The sequence below is a fragment of the Haemaphysalis longicornis genome, unplaced genomic scaffold (assembly GCF_048455015.1).
Source record: "Haemaphysalis longicornis isolate Haplotype H1 unplaced genomic scaffold, Haemaphysalis longicornis Haplotype H1 scaffold_4, whole genome shotgun sequence".
Classification (NCBI taxonomy): domain Eukaryota; kingdom Metazoa; phylum Arthropoda; class Arachnida; order Ixodida; family Ixodidae; genus Haemaphysalis; species Haemaphysalis longicornis.
In genome coordinates, this window is record NW_027526361.1 from 185,176,558 (window position 1) to 185,202,991 (window position 26,434).

The 26,434-nt window shown below is 46.1% G+C and overlaps 1 protein-coding gene across 1 annotated transcript in view; it reads left to right on the forward strand.

The window, feature by feature from the left end:
• LOC144179567 (glycerophosphocholine cholinephosphodiesterase ENPP6-like) overlaps window positions 1–26,434 on the forward strand; it is a 78,369-nt gene that overhangs the window by 45,465 nt on the left and 6,470 nt on the right. The window contains exons 2-6 of the mRNA XM_077707970.1: window positions 7,157–7,344; window positions 13,683–13,851; window positions 14,933–15,042; window positions 15,911–16,072; window positions 23,558–23,701. Coding sequence (XP_077564096.1) covers window positions 7,157–7,344; window positions 13,683–13,851; window positions 14,933–15,042; window positions 15,911–16,072; window positions 23,558–23,701 — 773 coding nt within the window. The remainder of the gene's footprint in view (window positions 1–7,156; window positions 7,345–13,682; window positions 13,852–14,932; window positions 15,043–15,910; window positions 16,073–23,557; window positions 23,702–26,434) is intronic.

The window sequence follows — 26,434 nt, forward strand, 5'->3', positions numbered from 1 at the left end:
ATTTCCAGAGAAAAGCAGCTCTAACTTTGACAGAAATGGGTAGACAAGAAAAAACAAGTCAGACCACCGGACACAGCGGCCTTTCGTGTTTTTTTTTTTTCTCGTGTCGTTCGTTTTGCATCAAAGTTTGAGGTGCTTTCTGTCAGCGTTTCATGTTATATAGGCTCCAGTGCTACGACGCGAATACATTGTACCTAGATGCATCAAAGCCAGCATATGACTTACAGCCTCATTGTGTGTGTAATACTGAAGTGACAATAAAGTCAACGAAGCATGACTCGCAATTCATCGGCGCTACCTCGCTCCGTTGGACTTCTTAGCATGGTCTCCCGGTATCATCGCATGCTTAAATGATCATGACCCCTTTCGCTACCAATTATTGAATCATTTGTCCCCCAGGCAATGTAATGACGCGTAATGTTTTGCAGTCTCTTGTTTTTACCTAGTCATTATTATTGTTGTCCTTTTTGTTTTTTCCTTCACGCCATTTCTTGGTGATTTGTGAGTTGAGATTGCAACGTGGCACAGTACCTCCGATATGCTTTTTTTTAGTTCTCGCTTGCTGTTTTTGAAGCATATGGTGTATTTATATGCCCACCATTTTTCAGCAGTTTAAAGTAATTGCAAGTAATTCGAAGAAAATTTAAAATAATTCCGAAAAGTTTTATGCAGCTTAAATAAATACTGGCTAATTCAAATATTTTAAAGGCAGTGTAAGTAGTAATTCCAAGTAACGCCATGCAGTTTTCATATAGAACATGCTTTAGTAAACACCACCTCATTTGTTATCCTTGCTTTTATTCGGCTTCCCAACATCAATGGGAGCTGTCTAGTATAGTAAGCCCTGCACATATGCCCACACGTGCGCGCTTCTGAGTAGTTATAGCAACGCATTTACGCACAGTGTAACGTAGTCGCCGCGAATTGATTTTTTCTTCAAATATTCTCACGGCCGTGGGGCACTACAGAAATAAAACAGTAATAAGGTCGCAAGTAATACACAATTAACAAATGGGGTCTTGAAAGGCAGCCGTTACAAGCGAAGGCTCCGAAAAGCAGCAGTCCAGGCGGGAGGATGGTTGCACTAAGTCCTAAGTATAGGCTGTGCGGGAAGAAATAAATTCTGGCCGGAAGCCTAGTTGTTCCGTCAGGTGGCGACATCGTAAAGAAACGACCGACGTTTCGAAATTTTTCTTTTGCGCAAGCGTTCTCCTGCCTCTTCTGCATTTCACGAACCTGACATTTCCTTGGGTGCATGAAAGGAAGACTAGGTTCTTTAGCTCATCGCTCGAGGGCACTGTATTAGACAGAGTTTTAAAATCTTATAAGTTCGTTATAAGTTTTTTTTTCTTTTTTTATTTTCTGGGGCGATGTATTGTCGCCGATGATTGTGCCAGTTTGGCTATGAAAGACAAATAGGCAAATAGGAGAGCGGAGTGGGCCAGGGAGCAAACTGGTGTTAAAGACATATTAGTAGAAATTAGGAAGAAGAAATGGACGTGGGCAGGGCATGTAATGCGAAGGCAAGATAACCGCTGGTCATTAAGGGTAACAGAGTGGATCCCTAGAGAACGCAAGCGTTGCAGGGGGCGGCAGAAAGTTAGATGGGCGGATGAGATCAAGAAGTTTGCGGGGATAAATTGGTCACAGTTGGCACAGGACCGAGGTAATTGGAGAATAATGGGAGAGGCCTTTGCCCTGCAGTGGGCGTACATAGGCTGGTGATGATGATGATGATGAGACAAATAGGCAGACGTGTCGTTTTTTGATATCTCGTTCTTAATTTTCTCTTACAAGTATGTATGTTTACACCATCATATCGACTAAATGTCTTAAATGCACCCGTCAGTCAGTTTTGTACAGATTTAAGGGAAACACAGTTCGCATTGAAGTAATGAAGCATTTTAAGGAAGACACAATGACGATGTCGTTCGAGGCATAAAGCACAAGTCAGGCAAGCGAAGAAACACTTTGTCATATGCCGCTGGCATGGTGATTGTAGCGCGACCGCCCGAAGCGAGTGTCTCAGGTCTTGACGGCTTCCGTGGATCAGGTGAGCATAATTTTCAGGCGAACGACAGAGCGCTTGCGTTTCGAATGACTGAATGATTTTGAAGTGCTACTTTAATGGCTGGCGCGGGAACTAACATCATAGGCTAGAATTGTGAGCTACGCTGTCGACATGCGTATACGCCAAGTAAGATTTTTCTAATATGGAGCCCAAGGTATTTTAATAGCGAGCCGATAAACGGGGAGTGGTATTTTTAAAATACGTGTGAGTGTTCTTAAGGCTAAGATAAATTCGCACGATTTTTCACATATTAAATTCGATCAGATACGCCAATTTTCAGTATATTTTAACTAAAGCGACCTTTGGGAGATGTATCTTGCTTATCAAGAGCCCTATTAAAGTTGCGTATTGTCCTAGGGTGCATGTTCTTGAAGGTGTTAGTGTCATATGACGGCAGCGTAGTTCCAAACATTTCAGTGCCCTTCCGCCCACTGCGAAGAATGGCGACAACCAAAGCTGCGGTGCAGAATGCCACAGTCGCCCAAGCGGCAAATAATCATATAGCTTGTTTCCGCATAGTTCTGGTAAAACAACCGTTACAGGAGTATTCTGTAGCCATACTCTCTCCGTAGATGGCCATGTAGTGACAGCAGACAATAATTCTGTAGCGTTTACGCTTTCTCCGCAAACTAACTAAAGGTAACAAGCAAATGGGACTCCGCGTAATGGTAGAGTCTTAGCAGCTATACTCGGTTACAACTTAAGAACGGCACCACCTCATGTAGTGTATCACTCCGCCACAGCGCCGGACCCGTGACGTCAGTGCGCGCGCGTTTTGAAAGGGGTTTGCTATGAATGCGTGATATCGTCTGCCTTGTATCACGCAGTTTGTCGTTGCTGGAGTCGTTTATAAGCATATTAAGTCCAAAAAATCACGGGAACGGCTCACGCCATGTTCAAAATATTCCCAGTAACGCCCTACTTGCGCCGCGCGGAGAAACATCCGGCTACGGTGATAAGGCACAGCGGCAACTTCTGGTGCCGTTCCTAATTTAAGTTGTCATCGAGTATAGTTGTCATTTTATTTGTTTCGGGATACGTTCGATAGCACACGAGTTAGAGCTGTTTTCTGTAATCACACTGCCTCCGTAAATCGTCGTGCTTCACAGTAGAACACAGCGTGAAAAAGCCAGTATACAAAAACCAAGTTTACACTGACCTTCTTGAAGTCGGCTTGACCTCTAAACTCAAATGCATTGCTGTGGACGTGGTATTTCAGGGAAAATATAGGCCGGCATATATAAAACGATCAAGGCCGTAAAGCCTTTTATTTGTTTATGACTTTTCTTAATTGCGTACCAGTTATAGCGGAGCGAAGAAACCTGCTCCAGAGGGAGCTTGACACGATAGCAGGACCGACTTTCGTCAAGCCGAGCCCTAGAACAGCTCGGCATTTAGAAAAACATTAGTAAATAATATCTCTAGGCATAGTCATGCTCGTCAGCGCTGGGTGATCACTCGCTTCACACTTGTTTAGAGCCGTATACGGGATCACGATACCCGGCGTGATCACCTCCGTCCTCACGCATGTACAGCGAGGTACCCCTATTGAAAAATACTGTTCAAAATCAAACGGGATCGTACCGGGCCTGTCTGACGGCCGTACAGATTAAACGGCTTCAAACCAGACCCATTTGAGAATTTTACAGGAACAAACAGTCGATCATACAGGTCTAACCGGGCCCTGTGCGACGATCATACCGGCGTAACGGGGCCCTGTTTGGCCCCGTGTACCGGTGCAAACCCGACCTGTTGGGCCGGGAACGGGTCTGGTACGGCAGACGGATCTGGATCGGCCGCGGATACAGGGGTTAGAGCAGACCCCTATGAGCTCATACAGGGCCGCTATTGGGCGCTTCCGTGCTATGTCGGAGTGCACTGGGGACTGCACACTGTCGGACTGCACACAAGTGCAGGTGGCGCTTCATTGTGAAACTCGGGGGCAGCTGAATAGATGGGAGATTACGAGCGACTGGCTTGCATCAATCAAAGCAGGCAATGAGATACTGCCTCTGCACAGGAAGGCCAATCGCCCTTCGCCAGTCGCGAGAACGCTGGTTGACGTGCGGGTAACCAATCATGCCAGTGTTCATATCGAGCAGCAGGAAAATCAGGGCACCTCTCGTAAAAAGGAAAAACGGAGCATTGTTCCTCGTTTTAGGAGAAACAGCGCCACCCACTCCGCCTAAATATGATGACTACAAAACGAATCATTCTTTTTTCTCTCACCCATTCATTCCAAGTAGAACTTCACTTTATATCTTTCTCTGTCTTGTTTGATACACGATTAGTCAAGACAGTTTTCAGCTCATGCCTTGTGGTGAAGCGTGTTTCGAAAGGGAGTTTGGGAAGAGGCTCATTCCTTGTAGTTTCTTTGACTGAATGCTACGCATGCGTGGTGGCCTCGTCCTAACATTATCTTTGTTGTAACCCTTTCATCGTTTGGGTGGCGCCAAGCGATGCCTTAATGGCTTCAAAATTTTACCATCGGATGACATTTTCTTCTAAGTGACTCAAAGTTTAAAAGAATAGGCTTTAGTCACTTGTATAGCACCGTATGTGTTTTACGTTGGTGTGCAATGGGAGCATGGTTTCTGCACCACACAGAGTGCTTTGCATTAAAGGTTTCATTATATTTTGAGATATGGCTGAAACAGAGCACGGAATCAGATACAACCGAGCACGACATCAATTCGGGACCTGAAGGTATTGCTAAAATACGTGCACGTGCGCACGCAACTTCTTGCTCTGAGGAAACAGCGATAGACAGAAGAAAACAATCAACCGAATTTATTGTTAAACAATGCGTAATCCTAAGAGGAGACTGCAGAATTCTTTCAAGCCAGACATTAGGCTGATGAGTTGCAGAAGCGACGACACGTGGTAAAATGGCAGCTAATACGCGCGGTTTCTTTTTTCCGAAAAAGAGAGCGCCGGTATAAATTTTTTACGGACTCATTTCTGGGGGCAGGGCGGAGGTTTAGTTTTTGCGAGGCTTTGAAAGAGCGACAGAAGGGTGCGGCCTCCTTTTCTTTAGGTAAATGAAATGACAATATTGACACATCTGCCCAACTCACCATTTACGCAGACGATACCAGCTCATTTATAGCAGCCGATCCACCTTCTGATGTAGCTAAAAACGCTAATTCCACTTTAGCCTTAATTAATAAGCGGACCTCAGATAATATCGCAAAGGTAAACGTCTCAAAACAACAGCGATATTCTTTAACCCGCGTAAATCTCTACCTATGTTGCATTGCGCTCTCCTCAATGGCACAAAAATGGAGAATCGCAAGTTTGAAATCTGTAGGAGTATAGCTTTCCCAACACATGCCGTGGGATAGCGATGTAAACAATCTTATTTCCACACTGTCTCCTGTGATCAGGGTAATGCGCCGTGCATGCCTCACTTTCCCTAGAGAAGTTAATCTTCTGCTCTATATTTCTATATTATCTTCCGCGCTAAAATATATTGCCCGAAAATAAACACTATAACAATACACAAAGGAATCTTTTGTCTTCAGGAAAGAGTTGTAAGGATATTAAGTAAAGCTCCGCGACTTTTCCATTGAAAACAACTGTTCAGAGCTCGCAACATAATTCGGGTACATTATTTATACACGTTCAGAGTTTGCCGCTCTTATACGTTACAAAGCGAAAAACGATAGATTATCATAACTGGCCTGTCTTCCGAGAATTACACTTTTAAGACTCACAGACCGGAAGAATGAAAAGTCAAGAAACGTAAAATTAACTACGGAAAACAAATGCTAAGGTACAAGCCCACCACAATACTGAATGAATCAGTAAAAAACACCAACCCGGGCACAATGAATGTTACCCAACCGATTGTCGCCAAATAGATTTTCCCCGAATATATTTTCCCCAAATTGATTTTCGCCAAATAGATTTTCAATAGATTTTTGCCAATAGATTTTCGCCGTTTGCCGAAACGGACTTGTAACCTATTTTCCCCAATCGTTTTATTAAATTATGGTTTACCTTTGACTGCATGTACACGCTTTTTGTCCTTGCTGTCATGGTTTAGGCCCGAGTGTTGGTACCAACATTGTCAGTGCTTCGCTGTCACTGCTTGCTTGCTTGCCAAACGCACTAGGTGTTCTGTACTAGTGAAGCAAATTTAAGCTCTTATTCTTAATACTATTGCATAATTTTATGCAATATCAAGTGGACGTATATCGAAATAATATTTTTTTCAATTTGTGTGGTCTTACGCGCTGCGTAGTGGAGGGCTCTGAATAATTAGTCCACCCTGGTGATTTTTAATATGCGCCGAAATCTCAAAACACGTTTTAGTTTTCCGAAAAACGGTTGCGAGGCTGATATGCCCCGGTGTCCTTAGGCCTGGCAGCGCAACGCCTCAGCCACTGAGCCCCAGAGGCGGGTCGCGCTCCATATTTAGTAAATGTACATTCAGTACAGCGTAACAAACACTGCTGCTTAATGTGCCCGGGTCGCCTTAGTGAGCATCATATGCAAACAGCTACGCGGAATGAGTACTTCACCAGATAACTATATTTAATGACGGTGAGAAACAATAAATGTTGAGACAAAATAAAAGGTGCAGTTTTTTAGTCTTGGAGCAATAGGTGTGAAAAGCCAACTAGTGGAGTAATCACAATTACCAAACCATAAAAGACAGTCGTAATTGTCGCCACTTGTGGAATTTTTAGAACGGCTGAATGGGGAAGAGAAGAGGGTGTATCGGAAAGTTATGGTGAATAATTGTTGCCTCACACTTTGCACGTCACGGGTGTACAATGCGCCCAATTACCAACGACATCCAAAGTATTCGAAATTGCCTTGCAGAAAGAAGTTCATGTTTGCTATATCGCCGATAAACAAGACGCGATTGATAGCCTTTTCAATTTCCCGGCAGTACGACCCATAAATGCACCCCTTCTTCTTTTCATAATTATTGCCGGTGGGCTGGACATTGCTACTTGGCTAAAGTGCCTATTCTGTGCGTACTGTGCTTATTATAATTTTTTTGGAACAAGAACGGTTGATTAATTTGCTGTTGCCTCGGTACCACTGAGTGCTTTCTTTGATTGCCTTGTGCAGGTCTTTACGGGGAGAAGCACGGCTTCACGCAGAACTATATGTATGACGAGAAGTACGACGACTACTTCATGATGTCGCCCCACCCAAATTCGTCGCACGAGCACTGGTGGAACCACGCCGAACCCGTTTGGATCACTGCCGAGAAGAACCGGCTCCGCACCGGCATGTACTGGTGGGACGGGTGTCAGGTGGGTGCCCGTTTCCTGACGTCATCGTTTCTTCGTTGGCTTATGCCAACTTGGTGTCGCGGTTTTGCGAGGCCTCGTCATGATGGACGATCGCACGGGCACGTTGGTGCCCGTTTGTTTCTTCTTTATGCTATCACACGAGAACTGCACAACAAGGTTGTCAGCTCTGGCATTTTAAACATTGTCGGAAGTTTGCAAAAAGAAGGAAGACTGGTGAAATTACATTTAGGGAAACTGCCATGACGGTGACAGAACAAATGAGATGACACGGTCCACTGTGTGTCATCCCTTCATGTTTTTATTCTGTTTTATATGTATTTTGTTTCACCAACTCCATGCGGTGCTGTTGTAGCTACGACGGGTTAGGAACAGCCGTGCGCAAAACAAAGAAGACCTGAGGCACGTTATCTACCTCCCGCATTGTTTTACAAGCATCCAATCTTCAAGCAGATGTAAAGGCGCACACCCGTTACTGCCATGTACCCCGCATGGCTAATGAGACTTGTAGCTTTTCCAGTGCAGCTGAAACCCAATGAAATATTACGGAAGCAGCCTATCTCAAAATCACTGCCTCCATTCTGGACAAGCCAGGTTTGTGGAGAAAAATGAACAAGAAACGACAAGATTGAATCATCTCTTTTTGTGACCTGAAGGAAAGTCACGACGTTACTTTCAGCTTTACTAGTGCGCATGCGTGCTGTGCCATTTTCTGGTGTTTCTGTCGCCCTTGGATGAAGATTGTTTGACCCTTTCGGCTTGTTTTTGACCGAACAAGAAAAAATTGCGGAATTTCCTTTTATGGTATTTGGCTTGAAGTCCAAAAATTTAGCAAACAAGTGGAGGCCAGATTACAAAAAAAAACCACAACTGGGAAGCCAAAAAATAAAATCCAAGCAATTCAATTTCGGCACAAAAAAGACGTAAGCAAAAGCGTGTCCTGCGGATTCTTTTACATTGCCTGGTACTGTTTAAAGGCCACCCAAAATTGTTTCAGCGACAATTGATTTAAGTTTCCATAAAAATACATCTGCAATAACAGCGCAGTGGCATCATGTTTCTAGGCAAAGTTGATTGGTTCATTAGATGTCGTTAAGAAACAGGTAAGGAGGGAAGGTTTGGGGGAATCATAACTAGAACGGAATCTTTATAGGTGGGCTTTTTGGCGAGCTGTGGCCTGTCAAAAGCTCACGCAAGGTTTCTGTCCACCCTGCCGCTGAGGATCCAGATTTAATAAGCACACGCACACGCACACATACCCAAACACCCATAAACCTACCGACAACAGCCAGTAGGAAAGTGTGCCATTATTAAAGCAGTCAGCTACGCTGTTTGGAAGCCCCTGCTGCCAGTTTTATTGCTGGAAAATTGCAGGTGTATATTCTACACGTGTCAGATGGAAGTAGCTCATCAGGAAGTAGTTTTGTCAGATATGGCCTACAGGGACGGTGCTTGTCAGCTGACTTCGCCCGGGTGCCGAAGTACTGCAGACACTCGATAAACGGAACTTCAAGGGATCGAAAAAATTAGTTCCGTTTAACAGGAGTTCCATTTAAGAAGATAGATGTGTGAAAGTCCACATTTATGTGCGCACACACTCTTAATACCATTTCATGGAACTCTAAGCAATAGCAGGTTAACGTAGCTGATAGTTTTTCAGAGAGCAAGAAAAGTACAAAAGGTATAGGCACAGCATTCACAAAGTTGATTCGGCAACAGTGAGTCGCTGTGCACTACAAAATGCATCAAATACTTTTGTTTGAGTCCTTGCAACTGCATCTTCACCGAGGCTAGAGGCGGCAACTTGGCGAGTTCTCGAGCCATCGAATTTAGAAGACGGCAACGCGGTAATGACGCGCGAACAGCACCACGATGGCACGAACGAGGCGGCTGGAGCTGAACTTGTAACCTCAGCGTCTTGAATCGAGACCGAACGACTGGAACAAGAACTGTGATGTTGAATTAGTTGGGCTAACACGGCAGGCCACGAACGAGAGGAGGCTTACGAGGCCAACGAGGCTAAAAAAAACAGAGAGGAAGAAAAAAACAAAAAAGAAACAGCCGGAACCGTAAAAAGGTTATTCTCAAGCCAATCCGTTTCACAAGAATTTCTATTTCTAGTTTTGCTTACACAATGAGGCAGAAATTTTAGTTCCGATTATCGAGAGTTTTTCAGATTATCTGAATACAAAACCAACCAACTTACAGGCTGCTGTTTTGTGTAGGCGCCAGTTCTCTTTCGCTACCGCCGGAAAATTGACCAATTTTTAGGTGTCCAAGAAAATATTTTTTCCTGCTAAAAAAATTGACTAGGCACTAATGCAGAATATTTAACGACTAGGAACACAATTTAAAGACTAGGAACACAAAATGCAGAATATTTAACGGCATTTCCAATAACACCGTTTTTTTAAATGTTTTTGCACACCACAGTTGTGAAAAAAAATATCAAAATTAAAATTTTTGGCAAGTTTTCGAAAAAATGATAAAAAAGGAGTTGTGTATATTAAACCACCGGTAGTATAAAAAATTAGAATATACATTTTGTAGGGAAACATTTCAAAAACACGCCCTAGAAAAAATGTCGACTTGGGCGGAACAGTTTGTCAGATATAAAAGAAAATCTTAGCACGGACGGTGCTCATTTCATGCGCTGAACCCCACCTTCAATTCAAAATGCGCAATTTCTGGTGGTTCCCTGGAATAAATCTGGCGGTTTGACATTATCAGAGGCACCAATGTGTCCCCACATAACGTAAAAACATCTTGTCCATGACTGACTTTGCATTTACAGCGAGCACAATATTTGGGACAAGCACGCGATGCGGAAAAAAACATGCATGAAGTTGAAAACGGAACGCCGTGGTTGATGCTTGTTGACGTTCACGGTCAGTTATCTCTCAAAACATAAAGCTGAGCTTTATTATCTTCTTCATGCTCACAATTGTAGCCTTGCTGGCAAAAAATGAGGTACGATGCGCTAGAATCGTGCCCTGCGATCTTTGGCCGAGTAGGAGTTGCGCGATAAAAAAGATCAGCACAACGAGCCTCCTCTATTGCAGCGTCACCTAACAGTTTTCAAATGAAACAGTACAAAAGCTTATCGGAGACTCCGTCCGAATAGGCAGTTCAACTAAGCAGCAACATTAGACACTCAGATATACCCTCCCATGGAAACAAAACTGGAAGGCGAACAGCTGGCAGTGTAAGGCCGGTTTGAAGCGCTGTCCTCGGCGGAACAGATATCTGGCGACTGGGTGTGATCTTTTGACTTGCATCTGAAGTTCTTATCCCAGAAATCGGGTTAGAGTGGGGGGAAATCAGGAGCGGCGTGCTTTGTTCGAGGATCAGTCGCGGACGCTCCAGGCGCCATGGCAGGTAGCTTTGAAGTGGGTAACTGCGTAGTAGCGCTAAATATGAATTTCGCGATGCAGAAACGAAACCGAAACTGTTGTAAACTGTTCGCGAATGGTCCTGGGGCACGGAATACTTCTTTCTCCGTGTCCTGGGGTAAGTAGAACTACCACAGAACTTAGAACAAGTGCGCAAAGGCAATAAAACTGCCTAAAATTATAAAGTAGCTTTGCCACCAGGCACTGCTTGACATTTTCAGCCGATTTCTGGGATTATTACTGTCAGAGCAGGAACATGACGATTGAAAATCGTTTGCTAGTTCACCATTCACGCCCTGATAGCAGAAAACAAATGCTGGTGCAGAGAAATTACGAGTGGCACGCATTCTATGTTGCAAGCAGTGACGCGCGATGACCACGCCCCTTTTCCACACCCAGGTGATTCAAAAGCGTGTCAAAAACCACGTTTCCTTTGCAAAAATGAAAACAAAACTAATTTGAAAGGCCATTTTCTGATCTAACTCCGAACAGCTTTACTTGTTCGAGCAACACCTGCAACGCTATGAAAAGGCGCTCCCAAAATATCGATCAAATTGATTGATTTTGAATAGGTGCGGCAGCGAAAGAGTTAAGCGACTTCCTTTTTTAGAGATTCCACTGTAATACGATGCCGTATGGCACAGGCAAGCAGAATAAACCTAGCTATCATCAGCGACAAGGTGACCCTTTAAAAGCCATACTCGCGTTATCGCGTTGCTCTTGCGATCGTTTGATGAGTTGAACCAGCTCGCTAGGCGCATTTTTGGTAATGTTACAGCCAAAAGCCGAAATATAAACCAACCATATTGTCCGTATCCATAGTCGGGATAGCCGCCAGTGCAAATCACAGAATAAGCAAGTAATCAACCCGGTGGGACGTTTAAAAAATTGGAACAGGTTCATAAACACTTTCGCTACATCGGACAGGCATTTCCAAGCAAGGAAACGCTGAATAATAACAGCGCTCATTGAAACGCGACATGAACAAACTGAAGCAACCCCACGCCTAACCGGCCCAGCAGGGGGGGGGGGGGGGGGGTTAATTTCGAAATAAGCCACTTTTGTTTTAAGAAATGCCAGTGAAAAATGGTGATTGATTTTTGCCAATATTTTTTTTACGGTCGGTCAGCACAAATATTTGTCCTGTCGGAAAGTGTTGTGATAGTTTGTTGTTCAACAGTGTGACAAATATTGTGAGTGGACCACGCGACGCGCTGACATATGGCACTGCAGATGCGGCAGGAGTTCAGGCGTATAACGGACATATAGCTGCAATTTCGCGACCACGCAATTTTACTACCAATGATGAATTGCGAACAAGCGTCGCACCTCGGGTTTGCACGTACTCGCTAGGATGTTCTCAAGCACGATCGTCCACTGCTAGGTGGCGCTCGTCATTCCTTCGTGGCACACAATGCTAATCCGTTCTGGTCAGTTTGTGAGTGCTTTTTTGTGCGCGCTCCTGTGCGCTTGTTGCTTTACTTCCTTTTCGGTCGCGTGGTTTTTTAAATAAATCCCATGAAATCACTTTATTTTCTTGAAGAACTCTCGGAGAAGGAGAAGGCATTACATCAGGGGCGGGTCAGAAAATCAAGATTTTTTTATAGCCAGGAGTATAACCTGCCTATTTGCCTGCCTATTGCGGCAGGCAAATAGGCAGGTGATGCGAAAGTGTTGGTGAACAGGAAAGGGCAGTGACGTCACGACGAAAATCATTCTAGTTTTTTGCGGCCCCTATAAAGAAGGACATAGATAAAGTGGTCGTTTTAATTCGTAGACGCCCAACTTGAAGCGGATGACTAGCACGGTGAGATTTGCGGGCTGGAAGAATAATGTCAGGAAACGTGATCAGGCTGTGAATTAAATATGTCAAATAAACGAAGGCTTGAAATCCGTCGGCAGCCGTCAGTGTTTATATGAGGGGATTTCTAGGGATGATACTCTAGATACACTGGTATTATAGGAATATGAAGAATAAACAAAATAAATATATGAATAAAAAAACGTCAAATAAAAAAAATAAATGAAAAGAATTGCTGGCAAGATCTACCGAAAAATGAAACTAAGAGCACTGTTTGTTTGGCGTAGCTTCCAAACGGAAAACGCATATTCTAATTTAGGGCAGATAATGTACTTGTAGGCCTGCAGGTTTACATTTTCTGTTTGTGGCAAAGATGATGTTTCGGAACACCTAGATACCTGTTTGTAGATGATGTAATGTTGGTAACATACATGCGTCAATTGAAGAGCGCCATAGCATCTCAATTACATTAGCATGTTACCAACACAGCATGTAATGTTGGTAAAATGTATGCGCCATAGGGTGACAACGAGAAACTTCTATGACTGCATCTGTTCGATAGCAATATCAACAATTACGTAAAAGAGCGCAAACGGATTGTGGAGGTGGTGGAGTGAGACTATTTTGCATTTGTTAGCATCAGGATTTATAAGCCAGCACTCGCAATATTTTTGCACGTGGTTAAGGTAATGCTAAATAGCGGTTTGATCACTGGTGTCAGTGAATGTGCGATAGATTACATAGCCGTTGGCAAAAAAAAAATGGTATTTTAAAATAATAAGGATACCTTGAAGAGTACTTGCGTACTGTCATTGAACCAGTATTGTAACATGCATTACGTTTAGCGTAGAATAATGATCATTCTGCATAACCTGCCTTGTAATTTTACAAAATGTAAGAACCACGTCGCTGGTCTCTTCCCCTAAGCGCGATTTTTCGCGGAGATTGTAAAACGGATGAATGTTAGCATTTTAGTCTCAGGCAGGCTGTTTTTAACCTATGCAAAAAGCCTCGCCATTCGTCATAGAATTGGGCTGATTTATAATAAAAACGTCGTAGTAACGTAAAATGGCCCACACACACAAAAAAATGCTTATTTCTGTCATTGTTTTATGCTGCACTAAACCTTACTTTTATTCCTCTCGCAGGTAAAAATTTCAGGCACGCGGCCGTCACACTGCATCGACTACAAGGGTTACTGGCAGTGGCCGACCGTTGAAAATGACACTAAAGAACAGTTGACGAATATAGTAAACGATTTTAAACAGGACAAGCTGAACTTCGCCCTCGTTTACTACGAAGCTGTCGACGCCGTCGGTAGGTGCACTGTTTTTACCAACTAAGACAGTTGTGGTTCAACATCGTCTACACAGACAGTTCGTTCTGTTTAGACGAGTAGACCAAATGTGCTTTGCGGCCATTTATAGTGACTTCGATAACGCTCCTGCCGTTGCGACTGTCGGGCAGCCCATTCGTGACGCGTGTGTGGCGAACTCTTAATCGCAATTACTTTATATATTGACCGCCTTCCACTTATCCTTCCCCTGTTCGCGTGGTCATAATTTTCTCCGCAAATATTTTCAATGCAAAAGCGTTAAAAAGCCTATTTGAGCCAAAAATGTGTCATATTTCCAAACAAGCACGACAGTACACCAGCAAAAGAGGAGAACTGCACAGGACGCCCTGTTCTTGACTCGTGTAGTTCTCCACATTGTCTTGTGTACTTTCACGCTTCTTTCTCCGTATGTCCACATACGATACTGACACATGACATAGTTTGCAACGATCAACCGTCGCTTCTGAGAAAGTCCGCCATCCGGCGACACCGTCTGTAGCCGCGATGCGGCTCCTAAAACTGCTGGTGACGAAGTGAAAGTAAAACATAGTCTTTGCATTGAATTCATATAAAAATGAAAAAAAAGAACATTAGGACTATGTAGGGATGAAACTCGGGAGCTCAGAATACGAATCGAGTAAGCGAAAATTAGGGCTGAAAATAGGCTTAACATCTACGCTCAGCTGGATTGTTTAGTGGAGATGACAGCTGCCGTCGACATGTGCATTCAAGGACCATTCTGCGGCGCTTAATTGGGCTCCAATGGTTTTACGTTCAGAACTCGCAGTTCTGTGGCATTCTCGGTCTTTTTTTCTTGACTGTTTACACAGTTTATTTCCTTTGCTTCTCATCCCGGTTCTTAGTATGGATTTTCTTGCTTGTATAAGGTTTTGTTCAAGGCAGTAGTAAAAGCGTATTGCAAATATTAAAAAAAAATCACTTTCCATTCAAATGGACTAATCTCAAAGAGGATACCAAGTGTACTTTTTAGGCACCAGAAGAAGTGCATTGGACCGATAGAAGCTACATTGTTATTACTAGAAATGACCTTTTTTTCTTCAGGCCATGCAAGCGGCCCGGACTCCTTGGAACGAAGAGAAGCCCTCAAGAGCGCTGACAACGTCATCAAACACTTGCTTGACGAGGCTAGGAAGCAGAACATGCGAGATCAGGTAAACACGAAGAATACAAGCAAGCGAGTTTGAAAACTTTTTGGAAGCTTCCGCCAGTGTATTCAATGAAAACATATACCGGATGTTATATCAATAAATGGGACACTTTAAAAATATTTTCTTAAAGAACCGCTGCTCCCTTCCCCCTTAAGCTTCACATGATGGCCGCATTTGGTGGCCGTTTTTGTTTGTTACGTGAACAACGACGGTACTTACATGTTTATTCAGGAAACAAATAAAAACGATTTTTATGGCAAAATGGCGGCAATTTGGACACAGAAGCTGATCTTGGAACGACGGCGCCACCTGGGACATGTAAAGCGAGATGCGTGATGGCGGGTCACGCTAGGAAGGACCAAACGAGCTAGCAGACGATCAGAAAACTTCTTTTTTGGATAGTTTGCCAGCCACAAATAGTTACATGAAATCTGATAAAAATCAGGTGGTTCAGCGTTCTCAATAGCAGTAATCTGATTTCAGATCGTCTCTCCTCTGCTGTGCCAGCTTGCCTCCGCTTTCCGAAATAAGGCTCCCGATTCTCTTCTCGAGTTTGTTGCTTTGTTCTCGTGTTACATCTATTATTGTGTGCGTGCGTGTCTGTTCTTGTAACACGGCGTCGTGAGATCATTCACTTCAGGCGAACAGGCTGCCTTTTCGTCTGCAGTGAATGATCTCATGAGACCGTTTAGTTTAGCTTAGTTTAGCCCGACAGTACCACTTGAGCCCGAAGAAACTTCACCAAAGTGATCACAATGAATACTTAAGTAAACTTTGATAGCTTCCATGTACCGGCGTGGCCACGCGAGCTTTTGTATTCTCCCAAAAGTCAATTGTTTTCCTTATCTTAAGAAATCGTCGTCTCTTTCAGATCAGCGTTGTCGTGGTTTCTGACCATGGAATGACCGATACACGCATGGGAAGGTATCAGCTAATAGACATCGAGCCACTCATTAACGCCGACGACATCCAGACCATGCTCGACGGTGGCTCCTTTGCTATGCTTCGGCCGAACCCCGACAAGATTGAAAAGGTACGATTAGGATGAATGCATACTGGAGCTTGAAGGAACCTCCCTCATGGGTGAGCGGTGGGCGAGCTTGATCCCGCCCGACGAAGTGACGGCGACACGCAAGAAACAGAAATGATTAACCTGAAGTAAAAAAAAAACTGCGAAATTTGAGACGGCCACAAAAAAGGAGAGTGTTCCCTTTTTTACTGTTGAGCAGTACATGTGTAACCCGCCTAGTTTTTATTCCGGTGTCACCCATTCACTCGGCGCCGCTCCGGGGTTCCTCCTCGCGACCGCTGACACCTCTTTCACAACTATTGTTTCCCCTCGCCTCCACCGATGCCCCTTTGGTAAGTTGGTAAGTCGGCATCTAACAGCCGTAGTGTGGTCATCGGGTGATTGCGAAAAATAAACAGAAGCACGGATAGGCGAAAAAAAATGCTCTGACGATTACTATACTCCCTAATAAGGAATTTTTGCGCAGAGCGAGCTCCAATCTTCTCGGTCACGGCGCATTTCTGCTGCGGTTCACGAAGTGTTCGCGTGTTCAGGGAACGCACGGCTGCGTCCGCTACTGTGCTGCTGCCTAGCAGCGCGCCGCCGCTGCCACCGACCAGCATGTTACAAACCGTGTTTGAAACTCCCGCGGAAATGTCACGCGGTTTGGATTAGCGGAGAACAGAACAGCGCCTGAAGAGTGAGTGAGTGAAGGTCTTTTATTAACACAAGGAGGGCCCAGGGGCCGGAAGGGGGAGAAGGGGGAAAGGGGAGGGAAGAGGTGGTCACGAGGTGATGTTCATTTGAAGATCCTGGAGAGGAATATTCAGTTCCTGAATGCACACATAGGGGTGGTAGACCCCAGCTAAACTACTCTAGCGAGGCCACTCTCGAGAGCGAAGCCCCCAAGGGCAGCAAGCAAATCGGGGTCGCTGAGTGTCGTGGGAGGTATCTCGCTTGGATTGGGTAGGGCATTCAACAGGATGGGGCGGAAGGATTGGTACGCAGAGCAGTGCCAAATAAGGTGGGTCAGGTTTGCTATTTTAGCTTTCTTGCAATATGGGCAGTAGGGCGGAGGATCGCCGTTCGGGTGGTGCCATTTGCGTGTTATGTGGGGAGTCAATGCAGCGTTCGCGCGAAATTTGTTAATAAAAACTTCGGCAGGACGAGTTAGGGATGGGGCGTTATGCAGGAAACCTACAGGAGTGGCAGCGGCAAGGCGGTTGTGCCTAGCCTGCCGAGCGTGATCCAGCTGTTGCCTGAGGGAGAGCGGGGGAGCAGGGCTGTCAACCAGTGGAGGAGTTACTCGAATACTCTCCTGCGCTGCCTCATGGGCAGCCTGGTTGCCAGAACCCTGAGCCATGTGTCCCGGTATCCACGCAACACGTACAGAGGTACCATTGCGAGCAAGCAGACTAATCATATGTTGTATCTGATGAACCAAAGGGTGATCGGAGAAGGGTTTCCGGAGCTCACGTAGCGCCATTTGGGAGTCAGTCAGGAACCGAATGCGGGGTGGTAATGGGGCAGACGTCTCGTATGTCAAGTGGTCGAGGGCTGCGAGGATGGCATGTAGCTCAGCGTCCATAATAGAAGTAGTGGATGTTTGTCGAGTTCAAGCGCCGTCTAAACTAGGTATACCTGGACATCGCCAAGCCAGTCCCATGCGACTAGCAGACACGCTCGCGTCTGTGTAAATGTCTTGTTCATCAGGGAGTTTAGCCTCCAGAGTGCGAGAAACAGCATGATGGCGAACTCTGGATCGGGATCTTGGGACGCCTATGCGTTGCACGTTGTCAACCCCTAAGGCCCGTTTCCATGGGAAAGTGTCAGGGGAGCGGCGCTCCTTGTTGGCGACGCATGAGACATGTGCGAGGGAGAGGCAGTGAGAGAGATTGCGCCGTAGCCGCACGTGTGGTACTCCACCTCACCTTTCTGTAGACGCTCCTCTCCGTTTTTTTTTCTTTCGTCGCTGCTACGTTCACTCACTCAGTTACGTGGACATAAACAGACGCCGCTCCCACGAAGCCCAGGTAATGGCTGTTATAGAGATGCCCTCTAAAACGACCGAAACCCACCGTGGCCGTTTCCGCTCAAATTCCACTTCGCCACGTCGCTGCAAATCCCTCAAGGTTGAAGGGAAACTTTTCCAGTTGGAAATCCGGCCTGAGCCATATTTCTTTTAAATGCAGAGCATTTCAGTAACTCACGATGTCACCCGCGTTGACGTCCGTAGTCGTAGTCCGCATCGCTCAAGGAGGTTAAAAAAAATTGCATCGCTCCCCGTCGGTCTGGCATTGGATTGGATTCGATTGGATTGGCTTGGCTTGGCTTGGCTTGGATTGGTTGGGATTTGGATTGGATTGGATTAAAGTGGATTGTGTTGGATTGTGTTGCGTCATAGCCGCGCCACGTTGCGTCATAGCCGCGGCAGGGGGTTCACGGCACGTTTCACGTTTCACCATCGACTTCATCGACAATGCCTACGCGGGAAGAGAAGGCGGCGCGGCGGCGTGCTGCGGATGCTGAGCGCAAGCGCCGCAAGCGAGCCGCCGACGCCGAACTTCGCCAGCGAGAAGCCGCAGCCATTCGTGAACGTCGGGCGGCGATGCGGGAGGGAAAACAAGCACAAAAAGAACAGAACTCCTGCTGGCGCAGTTTCAGGCAGGGGGCGCGCCAGCACTGCGAAGGCGGGAAATTTGAAATGCGTCGGGTGGTAGCAGTGAGCGGATAACGGCGCTACAGCCCATTATGGCGAATCAGTGCTCTGCATTTCCGAAAGTTTTCACGTAGAGTGGAACGGCTGTAACTTTTTCAGCTTGGAAGGCCTTCCGAGCGACGTTTTCGCTGATGTCTCACGCCTAAGCATGCGCCATCGCCGGTTGCCAGTTTATGCGTGCACGATGTTAGGGTGAAATAAGGGGGCGTGCACGCACAGCTATAGGCTTCATGCCGCTGCCGATGTAATTCCGGTTGTGCTGGTGGGAGATTTAATGCTGAAATTACATGGGTCAATGCGTTTAGTCGGCTGTCCTCCTTAATCGAGTGGCTCGGGTGTGGGTTGATGTGTTACACAGACATCTTACAGAGACAGTAAGATTGCCTACGAGGGGGAAGGGAAACAGACAACCACATGTTTGTACGCGAGAATAGAGCTCAATGAGTTCCAGGTTTTAAATCGTTAAGGGACGGACGCATGCCGTTCGTTGGGAGGAAGTAGAGCAAGATTTCAAGCGCTGGCCCGAACACAAGCGCGAACTGGCGCAAAAACAACGGAAAGCTGCTGGAGCCACCGGTACCGCCTCAAGTTCAGCTCGTCGAGAAGCGGCGAATCCCTCCCGGATGAACAGCAACTTGCCCGCTTGGATCGCCGGCGTGAGCCAATATCACTTCTTCAGAGGGCTTTCAGGATATATTTTCGACCGCGTCTGGCACTTCTAAGCAGGCGCACATGATCAGTTGGCGTTTTATGCGTGCGCAAATTTGTAGCGGAGAATAGTGGGGGTGAGGTGGGGGGGGGGGGCGTGCACGCTCACAGGTAGTTTTCATGCCCGTACTGATAGATGGTATGTCCGTTGTATTGGTGCGAGGTTTAAACGAGAACATTAAATGGCCCAATGGGACCTGTCCGGAGTCCCTAGTGGTAGAGCGGGTTGGGTTTGTGTGTTACACGATGCTTACGATGCGAGAGGGACACAGGCAGGTCCATGTTTGTCTGCAAGAACAAAGTTTAATCCTACTTAAACACTTACTTTCTGTCTCTGCTTTTAGTGTGAACAAGGCTTCCGTTCGGGGGGCCGAAACGTCATAGTTTTATTTTCTTTTATGGTCGGCGTCTTCCTTATTATGTATTTCAATGTCATTCCCGACTAGACGGGCGTCCGTCGAAGCCGCGATTTAATTTCAAAGCTTTGATCGTTCGGAGGTTCATTCAACTAATTGGCTAGGAAGCATGCTCCATCGCAAATTACAACAATCGTGTTTTGTTTCGTATACCCCGTGGACCGCGTCCAGCTTTGCAGGTCACCCTTCTTCACAGAGCGCAAGGGCACTACTTTTTTTTTGTGGCCCTCTCAACTTGCGCAGTTAGTTATTTCACATTAAAGCTGTACCAACTCGCCCACCAAGAAGTCCTTCTAAACAGAAGTCACCGGTTCATTCCTGGACAACGAAACAAAAATGACATGCGTACAAACAGTTCATTTAAATACATACCGATCATGGCAACAACGTGACACTAAATAGCGTACTTCACCGATTGTGCAGAAAAATGATGCGGCGCTTCGCTCGACACTCACCACAACGCTCGCGTCCTTTTACGAAGCTACACCGTGCGCGCCCACTGCATATGCTGGTTAGTCCGAGGTGGCCAAGGGTCGTCGTTCCGGTTTTCTGCCCCTTGCTGCTTACATCCAGGCCCTCCGCTGCGGCGGGCCTGTTCCGTACAACTCCCCCTTACCGCACACGTGGGAGCAGCCATCATACCAGACGGGGTAGTTGTGATGGTAGTAGCACGTCTCCCAATGTCGCAATTCCCCAGTTGCAGTTTTCCCGCCCAGCTTCCCCGTTGTCTCAAAATCCCACTGTCCGTAATCCCTGTCTTTCTTCCCACGTGTTGCGCCTTCCCCTGCCCCGAAAGCCATCTCTCCGAGGTGGAGAGGGGAGCGCCCCTTTTAGTGGGAACGAGCAGAGGAGCCCCGCCTGGCATTGCGCGAGCTCGGTTCGCCTGGGGCCAAAGATGGTCGTGCCTCCCTGCCTGCAAGTAAATAAAAAAGAACTGCACCAGAGGAATAAAGTGTCTGTCCTTTGTTGCGAAATTTAAATGCTTCGGCCCAGCCGGGTCGTCAGTGTTAGGCCAGGTAAACAGAAGGGATAGTTAGGTTTTCTATAGTAGCATGGAGGCCGCAGCGGCCGCTTTTCTGATAGAGGCGAAAACCAAAACGTTCGTGTGTGCGAAATTTCAGCGCACGTTAAAGATCCCCAGGCGGTCAAAACTAATCCGGAGCCGTCCACTACAGGCACGTCTCATCGCCCACGCTGCGTCGGCGCGTTAAACCCTACAATCCATCTATTATAGCATGGAACTTACACGTTGACGACGCGGCCTAAATACGGGCTAATTGCCCTGAGGGGATCCCGCCCCCAACACACACACACACACACGCACACGCACACGCGCACGCACACACACGCGCACACGCGCACACGCGCACGCACACACACGCGCACACGCGCACACGCGCACGCACACGCGCACGCACACACGCACACGCACACACACACACGCACACACACACACACACACACACACACGCACACACGCACACACGCACACACGCACGCACACACGCACACACACGCACACACGCACACACGCACACACACACGCACACGCACACACACACACGCGCACACGCGCACACGCACACGCGCACACGCGCACACGCGCACGCGCACAGCAGTTATAGAAGGGGAAAACTGATTGTACGTCACCGCGCACACATTGTACGCTGTGCGCCACACGGCAGCCTCTGGCCCTTTGTTCGTCTTGGGGGCAACAAAAGCCGACCCAACCTTCGTTTTCGCTGAGTAGAGGGAGGAGATCGAGAGGGGGCAATTGCTAACATGCGCATATGAGAGGAGGGATTTTGAAGACGAGTGGAAATAGCCAGTTTATTTTGAGAGTGGAATTTTGAGACAGCAAAACGCGTTGGGGTTGATTCGTGGTCCACCCGTTGTGAGCCTGTTCCAGGCTTTATGCGCATCACAGATGCTTTTCTTGTCCGCTCACTGCTTATCACACGTACACGCACAGGGCACATAACACATAGGCGGCTGACGTCCCTATCTGTGTTTGTCGCGCCCTCACTGCACTGTCATCACTGCGTGCGGGGTACACAATACGTTTTAGCTGCGTCCTTACCCTCATTACGGGCTACAGGTGACCCATTTTAATGACTTGTTCTGCAGGGTAGAGCTACGGATAAGTGTAGACCAACTTGCAATGCTAATAGGTAGTGAGATGGTTTGAGTTTATGCCTTCAGATAAAAGCTATAACAAATCAGGGCAGAAACAGACAGTGTACTTATGTTTGCTATTTAGTGGTACCGAGAAACACGCCGAGGCCTTTTAAAGCAACAGATTGTAATAAAAAATATAGTTTCCGATATGGGTATTTTGTGAATGTCAGAGAAAATGCAGATATACTGAGGCAGAATACATAAGCACAGAAATATAATCAAATTGCCGGTTATGACATTTTTTTTATGAAATATGACGGAATTACTTGAAGCATGGCATCGATTTCCAGATGGGAATGGAGGACGTGATTAGGAGTGATGGGCATTGTTGTTTTAAAAGTCCAGCAAGCGACATATTAATTAAACCTATGGTTGGCACATTGTGTTTCATCTATAAACGGTGCTATTTTACTGCTCAGAACAACAAAAACTTCGGGTCCTTTCTTGAATATCGTCGCCTGAGGGTGAAGCTGCAAGTTCGCTGCAACGAACTGCACAGCGATTGCAAAACACAGATGTGGCCGACGAAAAGAGGCGAGATATTAGCTTTATGCAGTGTTTCAGACCGCTAATGAGATCATTGGACAGCCGTTGTAACGTCTACATTTATTCTGCGTTATGGCTTCTGTGACTAAAACACATTCATTTGCGCTAACAGTGGTGTGTTTTTTTGTGTATGTGTGTTGTTCGCCATGGCCGTAGCTTTTCAGGTAACTTCCTGAGGTGGCACAGGTTACACGTTTTGCGCTAGGACACAATGGCTTACTTAACTTTTTATGTCTCAAATACACTGTTCATGGTTACGTTGATTCGTAGCTATAAAAGATAAAATCATGAATATTAAGTTGTCAGCGTTGCTGTGTCTGCAAAGGGGGAATTCGACATACAAAGCCGTACGGCTACAAAGGAAAGCTTACAACTTTCTCACAAGCTTCGCTAATAAAGGAATATGCGCCTTGGTCGAGTATTTGGCAGCTGCGAAAATTCCGATAAAGCTATAGAAATCTCCCTTGTAGCTGTAAGGCTCAATGCAAATAAGGCGCGTGTTTAGTTTTCCGTTTCCAGGTTCTTACGCATCCTTGGCGATTTACTTTAAACTGTTCGATTAATATTACATTGATGTTAGCAGTTAGGCATAGCTTTTGGCACAGCGAAGTGTCTGCTTTGAAGCAGCTAAGCATAAAATAGTGCTTTAATATAATTTGATTGGTTTTCCTAAAAATGTCGTTGAAAAAATTATCATTTAAAACACCGTAACAAGACTTTTCACCCTAGTAAATCATACTTCTCAGCTGTAAAACAGTCTCAAATTGCTAACGTTTGAGTTGTGCGTCAGGACTCGTATTGCATGCGAGTGTCTCAAGTATTATTTTTCGCCTTCTGGGAACTTATTTGTGATCTCATTGCTGGTCCAGGTTTGTTGTCATGGCATTTATGATCGATGTTTATTGCAGTTCATAATTTTTCCCATATTTACTCATTGCGCAGGTTTACAGCACGCTCAAAGGCGCAAACATCAAGGGCCTCAACGTGTTCAAGAGAGAAGAGCTGCCGGAATTGTATCACCTCAAGAACACCTACTTGACACAGCCCATTGTGCTGACAGCTGACCCAGGCTACCAGATCAAGAAGGTGAGTTTCATTGGACAAAGCTATGGCAGTACTCCACAGGAAAACTGCATCTATAGCACGGTGGAGCATATTCCTCCACCGTGATCTATAGTTCGCACTCGGACAGTAGAATTACTAACTCATGATTTCAAGCATCACTTCAATGATGACAGCGACATAGTCCCCGTCGGGACGATGACGCCCGTCCCTTTTCGTGGCTTTGTTGTGTCCCCCTCCATCGGCGGGAGTGTTGTGGCCGCCACCGGCGGCGTCTCTGGCGAGGCGCAGCTAGAGTTCCTGTATATCGCGTAGCGCAAGAGTTGCGCGTCTGATTGCCACATGCCACGGGTTCCAGTTCGACAGAAAGCCCGCTTTCAGTGCTGCGCAGAAGACTCCGTATTCAGTCAGTTCTGCTCAGTTGTGCATCGGCGGTTGTGAAAGCGGCGGCAGCGGCGGCCGCTCATCTGATAAGCGGCCGAATGTTTTCGACCGGCCGCTCCTCGCCACTCCTCCTCACCACTGCCGCTGGTGCGGCGCCCCGGCGGCAGCTCCTATGTGTGGGACGGGTGGCTTTCCCGCACGACCTGGAACTCAAGATGACGGATGGACGCGCAACTCTGCTCCCCAAGGGGAGCTATATACAGGAACTCTAGGCGCAGCCCTTGCCGGCGACCTTCGTCTCGGCTGTGGGGTAGGTTTTCTTTTCCTCCTGACCTTCGGGGGCGGACTAGGGAGGGAGCGGGGTGAAAACCCGAATTGCATGTGCGCGGCGACGGGGACGCGGCTTCGTTTGCAACCACTCGCGCATCCTGCAATGAGTTTGTCGAGAGCTGCGACTGCGAGCGGTCGCACGAAGACTCACTCCCGTGGTGGTTTCTGGGCGCCAGAACCCCACCTATCTTTCCAGCCAACCCTGCGGCGGTTTGGCACCTTTTTGGCCTCAGTGCCTCCACCAGGGGTCGTGCCGTGATACGCCCCTTGTGCACTGCGGCGATTTTAAGCTGTGATCCAGATTTCATTATTTTGTGTTGTCTTTGTGCCTTGTATAAGTCCTTGTAAATATCGTTGTAAATAGAGGTTTCTTCATCATCTACCTCCTTCGTCATCGTAATCGGGTACTTGCACCCCGCCACGAAGACACGATCCACCCCTTCAACGAACCTAACTTTACTATCACTTTAACAGTTTCTGAGCAACCTCTACACCAGCGCAATGATCTGCGTAGAAACATTCTTGCTGTTTTTTTTCTTACCTAGGTGACACGGTGAGAGGGGTAATGTCCGCTAAGGGAGGTATATTCAATGCTGTTTACATGTAACATTTCTACAGAAATGTTACCTCTATTCCATTCCTTACCACGATAGAAATCGCTCCACCCTAAGCTACAAATAACAGGCCTTTCCACATTGCTTGTATGGCTGAGACACAACGCCGATTTACCATTGCTACAAAAAAAATACAGAGAGAGAGAGAGAGAGAGAGAGAGAGAGAGAGAGAGAGAGAGAGAGAGAGAGAAAGTCAATCAAGGAGCCAAGGAAATCAGACCATGGTATTTTATACTGCGTACAACTGAACCTCTTATACGAAAAACGAGCAAAAAAGTCACTCTATAATAGTCAGTTAAATCAGTATGAGAACCACTTTGATTCCAAACAAAGGCGTGGTGTTAACAAGAAGAAACACGGATCCTGGATTTAAAATATAGTTACGATAAATTTTCTGGTTCTGGGCATAATTAAAAAGGCAGGAACGAAAAATACGCCAGATTTTATTGTGTGGAAAAATACTGCGTGTGGATAAACAGCAGGTGCTGAGAAGTAAGCACGCCAGTTTTAGTCCCCGTACCCTGTTGCAACCACGACATCATGGAACGTCTCAACTTATAGCTGGAGGTCAAATCCGACACCAAGCTCACTAGCCGGATTTGCGCTTTCACTTACTATGTTTCACAAATTCATCGCAGTGAACCCTCACTGGGCTTTATGGTTCACATTATATTAATCGGCAGAATTATAAGAAATATTTTGTAAGCACAAGGGTTGTGTTATTAGTGCCGAACTGACCATTGAATTTCTATACCGAACTGTGATATACTGCAAGCACTTACCCAAAGTTCTGCAGTACTGAAAGCAGCTGTCAATGCATTTATTGAGATTAAATAGTGCAAAAAATATTTGGGGTTGTTTGTTGAAATGGTCATGCGCAAGATTCGTGTCACTGACGTTACCTTAAATTTTAGGCCGGCTGAACGAGTATTGACACGGAGTTCCTTGGTTTGATTTTTCTAATTGGCAGGTATGGTGTAATGTCATGCGCGCTTGTTTCAAAAAGAGGTGGTCCGTTTTTAGCTTTCTGCCGTGTATAAAGATTGAAGTTGACATAAACTTGTGTTTTATGGTGCAGTACAGTTCGAACTTTCCGGAAGATATTTTTGTATACGCGGAGAACTACTGAGATCAAATCAAATCACATAGCTTACTTTTTCTTCTTTTTCAAAGAGAGGGCACAAACGCAAAAAGCCTCTGCTGAAGTGGCTTGGCGCGGTCGCTGCCCCGGTTCCTGAACACAGCAACATCCAGACCGTATGCGAGCCTAATAGAATTAGACATCTTGTGGACAAAACGGAGAAAACAAAAACACAAAAATGGAGGGAAGACATCAATTTAAAGCACAGTGCTACCGATCGTGAAATAGTTATCTCAGCTTGTAAATTTCGTGTCAGTATATATGTATTTAACAATAAAGATTTCATAA